This window comes from Onychostoma macrolepis, chromosome 14 (assembly GCF_012432095.1).
Source record: "Onychostoma macrolepis isolate SWU-2019 chromosome 14, ASM1243209v1, whole genome shotgun sequence".
NCBI lineage: Eukaryota > Metazoa > Chordata > Actinopteri > Cypriniformes > Cyprinidae > Onychostoma > Onychostoma macrolepis.
The window spans coordinates 3,366,726-3,385,841 of record NC_081168.1 but is presented as its reverse complement, the minus strand read 5'-3'; the positions used below and the strand labels follow the sequence as shown (position 1 = coordinate 3,385,841).

General features: G+C 37.8%; 1 protein-coding gene across 1 annotated transcript in view; it reads right to left on the bottom strand.

Annotated features, from left to right (window-relative positions):
- enox2 (ecto-NOX disulfide-thiol exchanger 2) overlaps positions 1 to 19,116 on the bottom strand; it is a 238,523-nt gene that overhangs the window by 58,805 nt on the left and 160,602 nt on the right. The window contains exon 5 of the mRNA XM_058797429.1: positions 4,954 to 5,109. Within this exon, the coding sequence (XP_058653412.1) occupies positions 4,954 to 5,109 (156 nt within the window). The remainder of the gene's footprint in view (positions 1 to 4,953; positions 5,110 to 19,116) is intronic.

Below are 19,116 nucleotides of genomic sequence, written 5' to 3'. Positions count from 1 at the left end.
TTTGATATTTTGTTATTTACTGCAGTGACATTCACATATTTTATATTTTAAAGTGTGACTCAAGTATCCAAGTACATTTTTAGGGCCACTGAATATTACAAGTCACACAATGTGTGTACCATGACAGAAACACAAAGCGAAAATCAGCATAATTGCAAGAGGAGCTGCCTCTATCCTTATTAGAAAGTCAGGCGAGGAAAGATTTGAGCTTAGCTCTGCGCTGATCCACTGAGACGCCACGAGTTGAATAAAACACGGAGGTTTCAAATATCCCCATCGGTCAGATCTAATAAATAACAAGAGGTGAAGCTGACAGCAATAAGCCTGTGTGTTTTTAATACAGCTCCAATCAAAGCCAACGCCGCTGCCCTTTAAAGCACTGATGAATGACATATGGTATAAACGCTGATATCTCCCATCATATTTTGCCTTGAAGGGCACGAGAGCAGACAGAGAGAAAAGGGTGGATGACTTTGGCAAAGATGGAGCATACAAGCAATGAAAACGGGTTAGGCTGAAGAGAACAAGGAAAAGAGATTCCTGCAACAAATAAGAGAGCAGGTGATGTAGAGGCTGGAGTTTGCAAAATTTCATGTTAAATGGCATGAGCCATTGCGGGCCCTTGGGAAAAGGACCTGGGTAATTTTTTCTGGCAACTGAGGTGAGAATAACCATGAATGATTGCTCCGCATTACTGTATGGCGTAGTCAGGAGAGCACAGCTGTCACCAGCTATTAAATCCACTTCTGCACGGACTGGTGCGGAAAAAAGGAGACTCGTTACAATGCCAGATATGCGCATGATAGCCTGTTCTGTCTGAACGAGATGAGAGGAGACGCTCGTGTTTATGGATATGCCCAAATCTCATCATAGCGATGGCCGTCTCTTTCAAGTTTCTCATCATTAAAAACTACAATCCCAGAATCTGACGCCCCAGAATCACGAGGGCCTTTGTTCTGCGTCCCCCATCCTGTCTTTCTCCTGTACGATCTTGGCATAATTACCCGTGCGCTGCTTGATCACCGAGCCCAGGAGGGAAGGCAGGAGTGACCAGGATTCATTCATTTCTAATCTGCAGCTGAAAGACAGGGAGGGAATATGAGCCGGGCTTTTCATGTTGTTGTTCTGCGATTCTTGGATCAATATACAGCAAACTGCTTCTGTTGTCAATTGAAGAATCGATCCTGGTGAATGATGACAAGGCCGCATTGCCAAAGAAAATCAGATTCCTTTACAGACGATCAAACATTCTTTCAAAACATTTTTCATTTTTCCGAGAGAAACCTTTAAAGTGAAAACTGAACTGAGGCTTCATAACATTCTCCACACAATGAGTTCTTCTGAAAAACAGCCACGACTCTTTCCAGTTTAGCAGAGTTAGTACTGATAACAAACTACACTCTTGCAAACTCATAATACGACACAGTGAGTGCGTTTACATGCACACTCTTAATGCGATTATAATGAGATTTTGACAATATTGCGATTAAACTTTACCTCATGTAAACGCAATACTTCGATCTAAATAATGCGATTAAGCTCATAATCGTATTAACATATATGCCGATTTTAATCGAAATATACAGACATGTAAACACCTTAATCGCAGTATTGCCGCTCTGACCAAAGTGCTCATGCGCTTGTGACATATATGAATGACGTGACACGCACCTGTAATAATACGCAGATTAAAAACAATGGCGGGGAAGAAAGCATCGCATTCTGGGGAAAACACAACTCGCTGCCACCAGTCTCTGTTCTTTACCCTCATCCAGAAATGGTGAGAAGAACACGACGGCAGCGTAGGCAAACAAATTCCATCACATTTCTATGGCGCCGAAAAAGTGTGGAATACAGCCATACAAAATTATTATGCATTAGACGTAAATAAATTAAAACAGCGGCCAGTAACACATCTGCTCTTTCTGAGTCCATCATTTGTGCTGTCCAGTGGGGTATGTGAATAATGGCAGTAAAAAAAAATAACCACAATTCTTAGCGAATAATAAGAATAATGGAAATTGCATGGGAGTAAGAGCTTTGCTCTTGACATGTAAACATCATCATGCGATTAAGTCCTTACTCTGATTATTGTAAATAATCTCATTATTCGTGCGCATGTAAACGTAGTCAGTGATTAAAAACTAGTTTCTGCATGAACATCACAAGGTAGGGTTAATATAACGTTGACTAGTTGTCTTTGGTTTAGTATTTTATTCTGTTTTCTCTGTAAATTTATTCTGTTTTGGTTCATATTATGGCACACATTCTATCATTGCCAAACTGAAATTCAGCGTTTTTCAAACTACGAGGTCTCAAGGGGTGCTGGAATATTTTAGAAAAACAGTGTCAGAAATGTAAAAAAAAAAAATTATAATAATATAAAATAAATATAAATAAATTACATTACAGTTACAATTTACCAACCATGATATTATCGGTTTCATTCTGCTTTCAAAGACTTTTTCTGCTTAACAGTAATGGTACTGGGGTCAGGAAGATTTATTTTGAAGAGAAATTAACACTTTTTTTCAGAAAGGATTCCTTACATTGGTCAAAAGTAATGGTATAAATAAATGAATAATTAAATTAATTAATTAAAAAAAATATACATGATTTTCTGTGATTTTTTAAAATTTTTATATGAATTTATGCTTATATATTTTAGGAGGTTCTGAAAGGAAATCATCATATTTTGGGTTCCAACAGATGCTTTGAAGACCCCATCATAAGTGTCCAATTATTACTCCACACAGGAAACTCGACTCGATTCTGGCGCTAACATGTTGCTAACAGCACAATATTATATTAAGCATGAAAACCACAGCAAATTAGGCCAATTATCGGAAATGCATTCTAGGGTTTCCTTCACCGCAACCACAAAGGAAACATGCGATGCTCCCTGAGAATTTAGAGACAGCACACATCTTAAAACACTCCTTCCCTGGGCAGTTTACTTGGTTTTGTAAAAGAGCCTCTATTTATCATTCAAGTCTTTGTTCTTAAAGTTTCTAAAAGATACTTTCACTGCTAATTGTTGTTTTTGCTGAAAAGAACAAGTTTCACTTGAGGCCAGGTGAGGATTGTTTTGTCGGCTTTTGAATGCTCCTCTCGTACGTTGTGCTTTGGCATCAATCAACGTCTCCATCGTTTGTTTGCACATTAGCGCGCGCGGAGCAGGCGTGTCAGTCCGTCACTCTCTCTCTCAGGAAGGTGGGTTAGGACACTTTGTGGGTGAGGCTGACCGTAGCGTTATGAGAGCACCTAGCCTGTGATTACAGATGTGCACTCGGCGCGTGATCGGCAGGCAGAACGCTCAGCTGTTTGAAGGACACGGGCTCTCTCAGGTAATCACGGTCTCCTCTGACCCTCCTCTTGCTGTGTGGCATATTTTACATGCCAGAATACCTCAGTCTCCTTAGAGGTCAACTGTCCAATTACAGTCAGACTTTCACCCCGTCCCCCCGGACGGCCCCCTCCTGTTTCATTCTTCTGCCTGACCTCTCTCTCTATGACAGGAGACGAATTCAGATGAGCTTATTCAGCTGCTGGGATGAGGGGATATAAGGGTAAATACGGGAGATCGGATGACAGCTCCTCTCTCAAATAAAAACATAGCCTTTCTATCAAGCGCCAGCCTGAGGATTTGATTGGCAGCTGGCTTTTAAAATCGTATCTGCATCTCATCAAGGTGACATGCACTGCTATGGAGACTGGAATCTTTATAGAATCATAATATTAAATCATATTCGGGCTGCATAGTTGCTCATAGCTATATCAGTCTTTTCATCAGGTCAGCATTTCAGATCATATCGCTCGAGTCAATAATATCATTTAAAATGCATGAGGGTTACAAATACTGCTTATCATTGCATGCTTGTTAAATGGAGTGAGATGTGAGATCTGTTCTCAAACCTAGTGAGCTGCCTTGCTGCCTATGGCCTACAGAGGCAGTTGACTTCTAAGGCAGCGTCCTGACCGATTTATGAAAAACCCTTGTGCAAAAGAAGTACTCTTTAGCATACTTTTAAAAAGAACATCTACTACAGAAAATAACATACTTCAAATTAATACGTCTAAAGGAAAAACTGAATTGAATGTTTTCAGACACTTGAATGTAATTACAATGAAATGAACTCTAGTTGAGGTAACTTTTTTGACCCACTTAAGTAGGACTTAAGTACATCTTTATATGTAGTTTCATAATTACTTCCATTGTCTTTGAAATATGGTTAAAGTTCACTGCCAAATGTACTGAAATTTTATCAGCTAAAAAATACTTTAATTTCTATTGAAACTCATGTGCTTTTACATATATTTGCAATTACACAAGCATAATTTTACATGTGCTTTACTACGTTATCAAAACAACTGTACCTATTTAAAGGATTATTAAAACATAATGATTTAAAATGTACTTTAAAGTAAAACTTATTACAGATGTGTTAAATTGTGCGCATGTGTTAAGTGTACTTCATGAAAGTGTACACTTCACATTATTAACATTATATATTACTTTAAAGATTTGAAGTACACTACAAGTGCACATTTAAACAATTAAGTGCTCTTCTTTTTTTCACAAGGGTTTACACTGAGAAAAAAATATTTCTTTTTAGTGAATACTGATTGAGCAACACAATTTGTGTGTAAAAACATAAGAGAAGACTTTTTAAAAATATCAAGTGCTACAAGTGCACAATAAATACAATTAAGCACACTTCTTTTTCACAAGGTTACCCCTTTAGTATTGCATTATGTTCTAAGTTATTTATAATCAATATAACTGAGCTTTTTGCAATATATTCTGAGATTGTCTTCTCAGTGAAGGTTTCACGCAACTCTGACATTGCATTTGGCTAAAACAAATCTTAAGTTGCCTTAAAATGCTGCCTGTGGAGTCAGCTCATTAGGTTTTGGAACGCATCCGAGAGAGAGAGAAAGAGAGGTGCTCACTGGGGTTGGGCGGAAAAAGCGTGCAGCTCTTGCAGTGGATGATCTCCTTCACGATGGGTATGTCTTGCGAAACTGGCGGGGGCACAATCCCAAGGCCAGGCATCATGGGGTTCATCGGAGCAATTCCAGTCATCATGCCGAGGCTGGGATCAAAATCTGCAGGAACAGAAGAGAGAACATCACAAAGGACTGAGTGAATAAAAGCCGCTTCAGTCTGCACGCTGCTACCATTCTGTTGTGGCACAAATTAAAGCTATGAGAGCTAGACACTCTCCATCGAAGATAAATAAACAAATAAGTCTAATACATATTTAAAAGACTTTCCGAATGAATAGGTTTTTACTGACTCATTCCCCCAGCTGTTTGCCTTGGCTTGTTACTATGCGCAAGTGGTCCATCTGTGGGCAAAAAAATGAACACTGCCTTTCATTTACAGGTATTGGTTTAGACTACAGCTGCACGACAGCGTGGAGCTCTTTGAAATGGAAATGACGAAGCCCTTGCTCTCTGCGGTCTCTCCTGCACCTGTGGAGAGTTTATATGTCTGTCTAACCTTACTAAGAGCACTCAACTCACACACTTCAAATATTTCCCTTATTTGCAGCCACGTAAGATAAACAAGCTCTGTCTCTGTCATGGAGGAAAAAATAGCAAAACAAGTTCTGAGGGTAAAGATCTATGAAATGTAAATCGCACTGTAAATAAATGTACCATACTGTAAGTAAATAATGCAATAACACATTTCATGGTTCGTATTTAAGCCTAAAATCTCCATACACAAATAATAACATAAAATAATGGTAGTAAAGACAAAACAAATTACTAGAAAATGTGTCAGCATTTCAAAAGTAACTAACACCTTTAACTAAACTAAACAAAAAGACAAATTCATAGTATATAATAATATTACTATTTTAAATATTAGCTAGTTTTATATATATTTTATAATCAATCTATGTATCTATCTATCTAGAGCAGTGTTTCTCAACTGCTGGGTGGGTCGCGGAGTTTACGGCCAAAGAAATGACATCAACAACAAAAAACGTAACTCTAAATGTTTTTCTGATGTGAGACTTTTATTTTAAAAGACGTGCATGAAATCTGTTGACATTTGTGTCAGATGCAGTTTAAGTAAAGAGCGCCTGAGAAAAACGCGCTGTCCTGATTCAGTGTCTGCGGTCAGATGAGATGTTGACAGGTTTAATGTCAGTGTCATTATTCTATCGTTATTTTCGTAACTTATGAAATAAAAAGTCCTTTACCTCAGAAAAGCTAACTATCCTGTCCTGCCAGATGTTAAGCCGTGTTCACACTCTTCTATAGCACACGTGAAATAAAAGTACAGTAGCCTACCGATAAATCACATACTGGTACTTAGGTGTTAACTGGGAAGGATTTGCATTAAGGTATGATATATTCATTCTATTCAGGAGCAGTTTCCATGTTTCATTAACAGTTTTTGTTAGTATTGTATATTCACCATGTTATTTTCACTTTGTCTCATTTTGTATATGTTTAGCTAAATGACTGTGGTGGCTCATACCAACAAAAACTAGTACTAACTTGAACTAACAAAAACTAGTTTGGGACTGCTGTTTAATAGCCTTACCTTATCCACCTTATTCTTCAACATGGAAGTAAGTCGTTTTCTGCTCCGTTTCATAAGCCTATCTATCTACTCATTCAAACTTTAAAACTGTTTCACATTTCAAGCTTTTTACAACTCGAGACTAGGCTTTCTCAAGCCTACACAACGTTTGCCTAAAACAACGTTTGCCTTTTTTATCTAGTTTGAATATTAGTTTTAAATATTAGCCAGCTTTATAAAAACAAAGTGTGCAACCTTTAAAGATTTTAATTTTTTTTTCTAAGGTTGCATTTTGACTAGCCATTCAGTTTTTACACGCACACAAAAAAAAAAAAGCCTGAGAAGAAAACAAGGGGGAAAAACCTTCCATATTACGAAACATGATAAAAGGACAGAGAAATCTAGAAATCTAAGCCCAGAATTCTCTGATCTCATCTTTAAAATGCTTTCATATGACCAAACACTTGAGGTCAACTCTTATTACATCAAACAGCTTAATTTAGTGTTAAAAAAATCTATTAGAGGATAGCAACATACTAATTGAGGTAGGAAAGTCAAATATGAACACATGATGGTCCGTGAGAACTGCTGGACATGAAGCTGTCTCACAGGAGGGTCAGGCTGGAGCATGTGGATAAACTCTGATCTGGCAGACGTGTCAGGAGACGGGTCCGGAGCACGGTCTCTCTAGAAGAACAATTAATAGAAGTGGGACAGGATGTGCAGCATGCAGAGACAGAGGAGCTGACCGCCACATCGCCTGCCTGCCTTAATGACTCTATTAGTATTGATATTTCTGTCTCTCAGCCACTAATGGAGGCAGAAGATAAGATGGCCCTCAATGGTATGGATGCCACGGCTTCTGCAGTGTATTCTAGTTTAAGTCTAAATCAGTAGCACATAATTAGGGCTTTTCCTGCATGGCCAATTTTTTCGGCTGTGACAATGCAAAATTGTAGCCCGCCAAAGCAAATTAAACTATATATGACCATGGTTTTGTTTTAGTAAGTGTAACTGTTATAGTACATCAAAAAATGAAAATTTGCTGAACATTTACCTTGGAGTTTGTGTCAAAGGGTATGTTTAGTTTACACAACAACAGTTCTACTAAAAATGGAAAACTTTTTCCTTTGTGTTCTTAAGAAGTTTTGTGTACAGACAACAGCGATGTCAAATGATCCTCAGGGGATCCATCAGTAGATGGCAATGTCACTTTATAAAAAAACACTACACGCCTGCACATATTCCTATAGACTGAACACTGTTGTCATGATGTCACTGTTTTTACAAATTTGCATTTTTGTAGTTTATACAGAGGCGATGATGGTCATCTCTGTATAAAAAACAAAATAAAACAAAGAAACAAACAGTAAAATCTTCTTAATCGCAACAGATTTTGAAAAATGTAGCATTACATCACTTGTTCACCAATGGATCCTTTGCAGTGAATGGGTGCCGTCAGAATGAGAGTCCAAACAGCTGATAAAAACTTTACAGTAATCCACACCACTCCAGTCCATCAGTTAACATCTTGTGAAGCCAAAAGCTGCGTGCTTGTTAGAAACAAATCCATCAATTGTTTCAACACTATACCATCACGTCTGGCCAAAATACCAGTCCATGATCCATAATAATGCCTCCACCAGTGAAACGTAGATCTCCTGTTGTCTCTCATATCAAAATCCATTCGGAAGCAATGGTTACAAACAGAAATGTTAACTGATGGACTGGAGTGGTGTGGATTACTGTAAAGTTTTTATCAGCTGTTTGGACTCTCATTCTGACGGCACCCATTCACTGCAGAGCACTCATTGCTGAGCAAGAGATATATATCTTCATATCTGTTCTGGTGAAGAAATACACTCATCTACATCTTGGATGGCCTGAGGGTGAGTACATTTTCAACATTTTTTATTTTTGGGTGAACCACTCCTTTCAATAATCTCTTAGGAACAAAAAAAAAAAAACAACCTTCATTTTTATCACAACTGTTGTTCTCAGATATTGTAAAAAACAGGCTTGTTTGCTTTCAGATATTACAAGATATGAGTTAAATCATTAAGAGAGTCTGATGAAAGGAAAACAATATCTGTGAAAGAGCAGGAAGCAAACATTCTCATTAGAAACACACTCCCGGCTCAGTAGAGGTCTACTCAGTCAGAATATTATAACCAGCTCTATATAAATAAGGTGTTAATTATGTTGAGTTGGTTTGACTTCTTATAGCAATTACATTTCTGAGCTTAAATGTGGGCTGAATTTAAAAGACTCAATGTGCTTCAATCATGAATAACGCATATTTTAGATAAACATAATTAACAATCAAATGCATTAACTGCAGTTATACAGTATAATCATCAAGTTAGTGGGTGTGGATGAGCAGGAAAACCAATGCTAATCATATGGCATTAAAATCTAAAGGGTAAAAAAGGATTTTTCAAAGGATATGGTTTTGAAAGAGAAATATTAAATCGCAGCCAAAGGAACACAGCAGACGGTGAAAAACGTTCAAAGTTGCACCTTTCGATCCCACATAGAAAACAACCAGAGGCAAATCCTTGTGAAGTTGCATGTCCAGAGTGACGAAGCAATGGAGATAAAATGAGGATACAGAAGGTTTTGAACGCACTACTGAGAAAGACTTGCATCATTTTCAGCCTATGATTCCTTTACTTCTGCAGTGCAGAAGAAAATATTATAATCTGAGGAATAATAATTAAGGAATAAGCACCAGTTCTAGAACAGGCTCAATAATAAGGGTTTGTTCTGCTGGCCCATATTTTAAAACACTTTTTCAAAAGCAATAAGCATAGTTATACTTGTATTCTTAATTAAACATTTAGAGTTTGTTTCAAGTCAAATTACTAATAACTTCTTAAAATAAAATAGTTCTAAATAATGTAGGTCTATATATAAAAGATTTGTTTATAAGAAATCATTTTTTTAATTCAGCAAGGATGCGTTGATTAAAAGTGACTGATTAAAAGATATTAATATTCATCAGAGAATCCTTTCAACATTGATAAGAAAAGAGCATAGGGGCCCTTTCAAAAAACGTATAGATGCCCAAACTTCTAAATGTTAATGTATATATTTGAATTGTCACTGAAGAAAAATGTTTTATGACACCTATAATTAGGGGCTAATGGGCCATGCTAACCAAATAAGAACATGGAAAGAAAGAGAAGGATGTGAGAAGGAGTAGTGAGAAACAGCATTCATACTCTGTAAAAGTGTTAGACACAAGGAAACTGGAACATCATGTTAACAAATAAAGAGAAAAGTGCATTAAAAAAACAACTCCCTCATCTGAACCAAATCAAGAGAGATATGACGTCAACATATGGAAAATCTACACCGCTACTTTTATCTCTGCAATATCCAAAATTAGAACCAGGTGCCCCAAACCAGATTAAAGCACTATTAGAGAGAAACTTGAGCAAAAAAGCTCGCTAGTCCAGGCAGCTATTTCAAAGGCTTTTGTAGTCAATCACTCAGTCTGAAATACCATCTACGAATACAGAACATTTTGAACCGCTGGCAATCTATCTGGGACAGGACGTCCTCTAGTAAGTCTTGAAAGACTTGCCTCAGCCAGTGTCAAAGTACAGAAGCCGCCAATCCAAGAGAGACTCTGCCCTACATGAAGAGTCAGGAAGGAAGCTGCCCCTGCTCTCAAAGAAGAGTACAGATCCATGAGTGCAGCAGATCATCATGTCAAGGTGAAGATCAGGACTGTTGCTGCAATCTGCTCTCTATGGAAGAGACAAAAATAAGGCTGCGTCTCCGCACTGCCAGATGCCACATGCAGTGGAAACCTGTCTTTGACCAAAAGTATCTCTGAAGAGAGCTGGAGGAAGCTATAGAGTTCGGGGTTGGATTTCTGAAACAAAGCAAGGCCAATCTGCCAACATACAGCCACACACAAATTCAGTTTCAGAGGTTTGTGGTGCCATCTACACTATGCACAATGTTAAAGGTGAAGTATGTAGTTTCTGAGCTACTAGTGTCAACTAGCACAGTTACAGAAAATAAAGCATATTTTCAAACAACCTTTGCAAACGACAGTCACACTAGACTTTGCATACAAGAAATTTCTACAGACACTATGGAAGGCGTACGGGGGCCAGTAGTCTTTATTGCACTGCAAGTCATGATATGACGTCACACTCTCCAGCATGTCTTTAAAATAATTCTACATACAAAACATCCCAAATATAAAAATATGTAAGCTACTTTACTGCAACACTCCAGTCCTACACATTTAAAGTTTGTGTTCTTTAATTCAGCTAAGAGGCCATGCTGATCTTCAATTGGTCACACATCTTCATGCGATGTATGAACTGGCGGGGCAGACTTTTCACCGAAATTATACTCTGGAATGCAGTGAAATTTGCATGAGCTTGACTTTCTATCGCCCGCATTCGCATGGGTATGAATTGAAGTTAATGATACAAAAAGTGTTGCGTGACCAGCCCTTTACACTCATCACACACCAACAATTATCTTTATCCTCGCAGTATCTTACTGTTTTATCAGGGCTATGAAAGTAAAGAGCCAACATGTGTGGCAAAAACTTCAAAGTCCCTTTCAAGGAAAGCCTGTTCACTTGGCTGCCCTATTTTCAATGTCTCCAGGCCATTATTTCAGGCATCCAAGACCATTTCAATCTATTTAAGTGGGGAAATACTGAATTCAAATTCAAATACATGAACTGTCTTATGCTCAGATAGCATTAAAAAAGCACATTTTTGTGCTTCTCAGAACTGAATTCTAGGCAGCTGGAGCTACTAAAGGCAGCTGCAGTGATGCAACGAATTTAGCAAGTGGTGATTGGCTCGTTTTTTTTAGAAGGTGGCAAATATTCCACCATATTGTGTGCTGAGCTTTCTCTCATTCAAAAGTAATGTGCGTGCACCATCTTTGTATATCTAACGTCTTTAGTTTCACTTACCTACTGAGAATGAACTCCACAAGATCGGCGTCTCGACTGATACTAATAGTCATACTAATAGTCAATGAACAATAAACTGGGTTAAGAAAATGTTTTTGACATTAAAAATCTTCACCTTTAGGTCTGGAGTGTGAGAAACTTGAATCAGGCTGCTAGCCCATCTCTCTTAGCAGTTTAAGAGTAATGTGTGACGGTTCTGTGTTGGGCGGGATGGACGTGGCCCTCTGTTGAGGCCTTTAATGTGCCTCGCGGCAGCAGGTGTGGGTCTGCTCGTGCTCTGGCACTGAGGTAATAGGTGCCGGGCTGATGAATTATGGAACCTGCTCTCGGCTGGCATGCAGCACATTAAGCAGGCTGAGAAATTACAGGCCTGCTCTCCCGGAGAAGCAGCCGGTTAAAAAATTAGAGCTTGGAAAGATATTTATTCATGGCACCTATAAGACAGATGATCCTCACAAACAAACGGTCTCTCCAGATAAATAAAATTATACGTTTGTTTAGAACCTGACCTAGTTTAATCAAAAGTAGATTGATCAAATCCACACCGTTTCCCACCGCAGGATCCTCAGGATCGTGTTCAGATTGAGGAATATCCTAGAGCAGTAAAGCTTAACAGAGATTATTTACATTTGTTCTCAGAGCAAAGCCCAGGAAGGATTTTCTCAAGCCTGAGGAATAATAGACGTGGAAAGTACACCCATGTTTTCTTGTCTCAGCTCTGTTAACAACTACTCCAGAAGAAAACTAACAACTTTAGAGACTCTGGCATGGAGCAGTCTTTTAAATGAGAAGTAGCCTTTAAACAGATAAGCTCGACTAAAGGGGGGGCCAATCACAGGACTGTTCTGTCAACATACCCTCATTCACAATGCTAGCTTCCTCTTCTGTGCACCAATATTGTTCATTAAAAACAGGCAGCAAAAATGTTTCATTCAGAAATCGCTGCACTACTGACGTCACAACCAAGAACATGTGACCACCTTTCCCTGCTTATACAAAGTAAGAAAAGATGTCCTGGGGTGAGCAGGGTGTAAGTGCAATGCTGTACTCTTATTAATCAACACTAAGGATGCAAACAAAGCAATATACCTACAAGTGGGGCCAAGGAACACTGGGGAAAAAACAAGGTGGAAAACATCCGCACGCTACAACCATGGCAGGACAACAACCAACAACAAACAAAAGAAATACTAGGCTTTAAATACACAGAGGACAAGGGCTAACAAGAAACAGCTGGGATGAATCAACAACTATTCGGTAAAGGATTACAAGCTTCAACATAAAAGTCCAGATAAGAGAACAGAAGGAAAAAAAATTAACAAAGCTTTTAAATTACGTGACAAAAAAGGTAGAAAAGATAAGCAAACTTCAGTGCCATTTTCTTAACAATTTTAATAACTTTTATTTTTTAAGGAACCTTTCACATTTAATTAGAATAAAACAGTAAAAACATAGAAAAGAAGCAAAATGTCAAAACAACTGTTTCATGCACAAAAGAGCACAACTATGAAGAATTAAAATAAATAGAACAATTTTAACCAATTTCTAGAGATATTTTCACGAAGGCATGTTCTAATCCAGATTAAAATGTAAAATGCATAAAAAAGTGTAAAACGATAAAAATAATAATCATTATTTAAGTATTTGGTGTTTGATAAAGAAACAGTAAATACAAAAATCTGAATGGCTATCTAAAAACATGTAAATGCTGTTTGATTTTCGTTCTTTTCCGCATCAAGCAGGTGTCAGAAACACAAATCTGCACAGCACTTTGGGAACCAGGTTATTTTTGCTTTTCTATAAGCGCCATCTACTGTTAATTACTGTCAGTTTGCTTTCTCAGCCCATACCACAGTGCAATGTTATAAATTTTTACGCTAATGTGTATTCTAAAAATCTAAACAATTCAGATAATTAAGTACCTATTATTCACAGCATTTGGAAGTGACCACACAATAACCAAACTGTGCATGTTCATTACCTTATTATAGAATACGGTCACATTTCTGAAGTTTCAAGATTTTCAATATACATATTATTTTGTATTCCACAGAAGAAAGAAAGTCATGCATGTTTGGAACAACTTTGTATATCTAACGTCTTTAGTTTCACTTACCTACTGAGAATGAACTCCACAAGATCGGCGTCTCGACTGATACTAATAGTCATACTAATAGTCAATGAACAATAAACTGGGTTAAGAAAATGTTTTTGACATTAAAAATCTTCACCTTTAGGTCTGGAGTGTGAGAAACTTGAATCAGGCTGCTAGCCCATCTCTCTTAGCAGTTTAAGAGTAATGTGTGACGGTTCTGTGTTGGGCGGGATGGACGTGGCCCTCTGTTGAGGCCTTTAATGTGCCTCGCGGCAGCAGGTGTGGGTCTGCTCGTGCTCTGGCACTGAGGTAATAGGTGCCGGGCTGATGAATTATGGAACCTGCTCTCGGCTGGCATGCAGCACATTAAGCAGGCTGAGAAATTACAGGCCTGCTCTCCCGGAGAAGCAGCCGGTTAAAAAATTAGAGCTTGGAAAGATATTTATTCATGGCACCTATAAGACAGATGATCCTCACAAACAAACGGTCTCTCCAGATAAATAAAATTATACGTTTGTTTAGAACCTGACCTAGTTTAATCAAAAGTAGATTGATCAAATCCACACCGTTTCCCACCGCAGGATCCTCAGGATCGTGTTCAGATTGAGGAATATCCTAGAGCAGTAAAGCTTAACAGAGATTATTTACATTTGTTCTCAGAGCAAAGCCCAGGAAGGATTTTCTCAAGCCTGAGGAATAATAGACGTGGAAAGTACACCCATGTTTTCTTGTCTCAGCTCTGTTAACAACTACTCCAGAAGAAAACTAACAACTTTAGAGACTCTGGCATGGAGCAGTCTTTTAAATGAGAAGTAGCCTTTAAACAGATAAGCTCGACTAAAGGGGGCCAATCACAGGACTGTTCTGTCAACATACCCTCATTCACAATGCTAGCTTCCTCTTCTGTGCACCAATATTGTTCATTAAAAACAGGCAGCAAAAATGTTTCATTCAGAAATCGCTGCACTACTGACGTCACAACCAAGAACATGTGACCACCTTTCCCTGCTTATACAAAGTAAGAAAAGATGTCCTGGGGTGAGCAGGGTGTAAGTGCAATGCTGTACTCTTATTAATCAACACTAAGGATGCAAACAAAGCAATATACCTACAAGTGGGGCCAAGGAACACTGGGGAAAAAACAAGGTGGAAAACATCCGCACGCTACAACCATGGCAGGACAACAACCAACAACAAACAAAAGAAATACTAGGCTTTAAATACACAGAGGACAAGGGCTAACAAGAAACAGCTGGGATGAATCAACAACTATTCGGTAAAGGATTACAAGCTTCAACATAAAAGTCCAGATAAGAGAACAGAAGGAAAAAAAATTAACAAAGCTTTTAAATTACGTGACAAAAAAGGTAGAAAAGATAAGCAAACTTCAGTGCCATTTTCTTAACAATTTTAATAACTTTTATTTTTTAAGGAACCTTTCACATTTAATTAGAATAAAACAGTAAAAACATAGAAAAGAAGCAAAAATGTCAAAACAACTGTTTCATGCACAAAAAGAGCACAACTATGAAGAATTAAAATAAATAGAACAATTTTAACCAATTTCTAGAGATATTTTCTACGAAGGCATGTTCTAATCCAGATTAAAATGTAAAAATGCATAAAAAAAGTGTAAAACGTATAAAAATAATAATCATTATTTAAGTATTTGGTGTTTGATAAAGAAACAGTAAATACAAAAATCTGAATGGCTATCTAAAAACATGTAAATGCTGTTTGATTTTCGTTCTTTTCCGCATCAAGCAGGTGTCAGAAACACAAATCTGCACAGCACTTTGGGAACCAGGTTATTTTTGCTTTTCTATAAGCGCCATCTACTGTTAATTACTGTCAGTTTGCTTTCTCAGCCCATACCACAGTGCAATGTTATAAATTTTTTACGCTAATGTGTATTCTAAAAATCTAAACAATTCAGATAATTAAGTACCTATTATTCACAGCATTTGGAAGTGACCACACAATAACCAAACTGTGCATGTTCATTACCTTATTATAGAATACGGTCACATTTCTGAAGTTTCGAAGATTTTCAATATACATATTATTTTGTATTCCACAGAAGAAAGAAAGTCATGCATGTTTGGAACAACTTGTGTAGTTATGTTTAGTGTTGTGAAATTCTGCTAAATATCTAACAATGACCATCTTCTCAAATTATGCAAGAGAATCCCAAAAAATAAAACAACCAACGGAATTTATGACAAAACCCAAGAACAGCTTTTCAATTATTTATTGTGGGATTACTTTGAACACTTTAAATATTGATGCTGTACTGGAATGCATGTTGGATATTCCACTAATAATATGCAATACTTCTAAAACCTCGAATTCGCTTTGGGCAGTTGCATTAAAAGGCAGCCATCAATCAAAAGAGCAAGAGAGTCAGAAAAATCAGCCTGACATTTAACAGCGGAGAGCTGCTGGCGACCGCTGCCGCGCTCTCTGCCTTCCTCCGCAAACGTCCCCCTCAGCAGCAACGCTGAAGAATGACACAGTTAGACCCCGTGAGGCATGTTGGCTATTCTCAAATGAGGCATGCAAACCATCTCCCAGCGGAATAAGTCAGCGTGTCTTTGTGGGAAATCTGCAACCGAAAATCTGCAGTTTCACACTGCAATTCACCCCTGACACGGGCAGGAGTTCTGGGGGCCGGAAATCACTTTACCCCACTAAACCAGAGTATAGAGCCTGAGCTGAGCAGACAGATGAGATTTTGGCCTGTATAATCATCATTTTCCTCATTTCACTGAGATTGGGACAGGCACACAGCTGTTTCCAAACAACACCAGATGTGAATATAGCAGCTCCACACGTTCAAACACAATGCACTCATTATATCTGTACCACAAGTTCACTAATATAAAGATGAGATTTGATAAATACAGCGTCAAACAATGCCAAGTGTCAAGAACTGTGTTAAACTGAATGCCTAATAAAAGTTACAACAGATGTTACATTAAAACTCTGGAAAGAGGTGTGAAAAGTAATAGTATCAGAAGGAGTGAGAATCAGCTTCAAGACAAAAGCTAAATAGGCTGCAGGATTGACTGTAAATGTTCTGCTATATCAAGTACTTTTGGTTATCACTACATTAGAGACTGAATTACAGTTATCTGCTATATCTAAATACTCTGACGGTAAATCATTTCAGATGCCTGCTGTTCAGCCATTGAAAAACAGTCCTCTCATATCAGCAGTAAAGGACATTGATTCCCTGATGACTGCTGCAGGCTGCTGGTTATCGACTGACAAATCTGAAACAGGAGATGTAGGTGGCATATCAAACAGCTCATAAATTGACAGGTCAAGATCAGCGAGCAATGTGTAAAGCATGGTTTCCCAGACTCTGAATTCATACAGCTGAAGCACGTTGCAAATAACATATTTACTTAGCAAGAAGCAAGCAGTCAATTCTCAATATGGGCTCTGCAGCACAACAAAGTTGAAAAAACTATTACAATCTACAAAGTTATGGAGGTATTCACATTTGACAGATGACAGATAGATAGTTAGGTAGTTAGGTAGATATAGATAGATAGATAGATAGATGCTCATTTGCTCAGACAGACAGAGTTTCTGTAAATAGATTTGACTGGTATGTTGGGGAAAAATGTAAATGTGGCTTTAAATCACGGTCATAAAAGAGTCTGAGCTCAGCTGGAGTCTGTTCCAATTAGCTGTCTTTCCTGATGATATTGATCATAATATGAGCTCTCATGAATCCCGCGGAGCTGCACAAGTATAATGTATCACACAGCAGACCCACATTCCCTGCCTAAGGAGACTGGAAATATAGAGCGGCATAAAAATATGCTGCGGTTAAGGCCTGTGGACCCCCCCAAAGAGCAATAACACATATCTCTTTGATGCATTCATAGCAGCAGAAGTCTTATTTATACAGATGAATGAAGAGTCAAGAGCTGCAACACTTGACTCAGCCCACAGGTCCCCATGAGGTGAGATCTGCTCAACAGCAGAAGCTGAGAAACCTGCTCTGGAGAGCAGAAAGAGGGAAAAATGCTAAATAATAAACTCAGAATAACAGTGGACGTGGAGGAAGATGTTTACAAAGACACAGGAGTCTCTTTTAAAGCGAGCTGTGTGTGAATGGAGAGTCAACAGAAGTGGGGGAGGTTTCGTGCTGTTCTTAAATCTGTCAGGATTTAACATCGTCAGGATTGGCGAAACACCTTCTAATGACTTACAAGACTTTCCATCCATCTCGGGAACACCATCGTCATTTCCAATGCTGCAATCCAAAACAGTGTAGCTCAAAATGTACCATGTGCCAACACGGTCCACGGCATGGGAGGACTGAAGCTGCGATTCCTCCGCTCGAGAACAGCAGGTCAGAGATTCTGAATAATTAATCACAGTGAAGTGCAAGCCAGACCGAAGCCAAGTAAAAACACACCGTACAGTGTGCTCGTCTAGAATACAATGTAGATACAAGGGCTGAGTGATATTCTGAATATTCACTCGGGGTGTGTGATACTGACAAAAATGATATTGAGACAAAAATATCTCAACGGTTTAATATGCAGATTTTGCTGAGTGTCTTTTTGTGCTGGTTCCTCGGCTAGTTTAGGCCTGTTGTTGACAGCTGACTCACAACGCTCCTTTATTCTCTGTGGTTGGTTAGTTCACACATTATAGGACATTATAGGGTTGTTATCAGTCAAATGAAACAAAAGCCTTTTTTGCACTGCAGATGTGGCACAAAAGTGGCATCTGAAGTGGCCTTTAGATTTATAACGGATTTATGCAGATTAGAGTAGGTATAAATGCATTTATTAAAAATAACATTTTGAATAATGAAATAGGAAATTATTTGAAAAAATAGAATTTAAAAAATAAATAAATATGAAACTAAAACTGCCGGTCTTATTGAGCAAGTCACTGAATCATTCACTCATTTTTTTTTTCTGAAAACATTTGATTCATTCAGTAAGGAAAGCAAGTAACTTATTGAAAGTTATTGAAAGAAAGATGATTTACTCAAAAACACAGTTCTGCTCCAGCATTGTTTGGAACTATTTTCTTATTTTTTGCAAAGTGATTAACATACTCTATAATGCCAACTCACACACTGTTACAACAACAGTTACGATTTTGTAGAAAATACATAATGCACACCCCTAATATTCACAATACTTTTGCAATAAATCTTGAAGACTGAGACTGAACAATAATGTGCATAATAAAAAATTTCTGTTCACAGAAATATGTGTGACATTTGTCTTCTAATAGATTATTTTATGAAAAAATAAATAAATAAATAGAAGAAGAAGAAGAATGTAGGTAAATATTCCTGACTTGAATCATTATGTTTACTATTTAAAAATATTCAAATAATAAAAAAAGCTAACTGGCTGCTGTTTGGTTGAAATTATTGTTAAAAGAAGATTTACTGGAGAAAAAAAAAAAAATTAGAAAGATAAATATTGAAGGTAAAATTTCTTTAGAATTAAATTAAACAATCCTTGCAGTTGATCAACAAAAGTT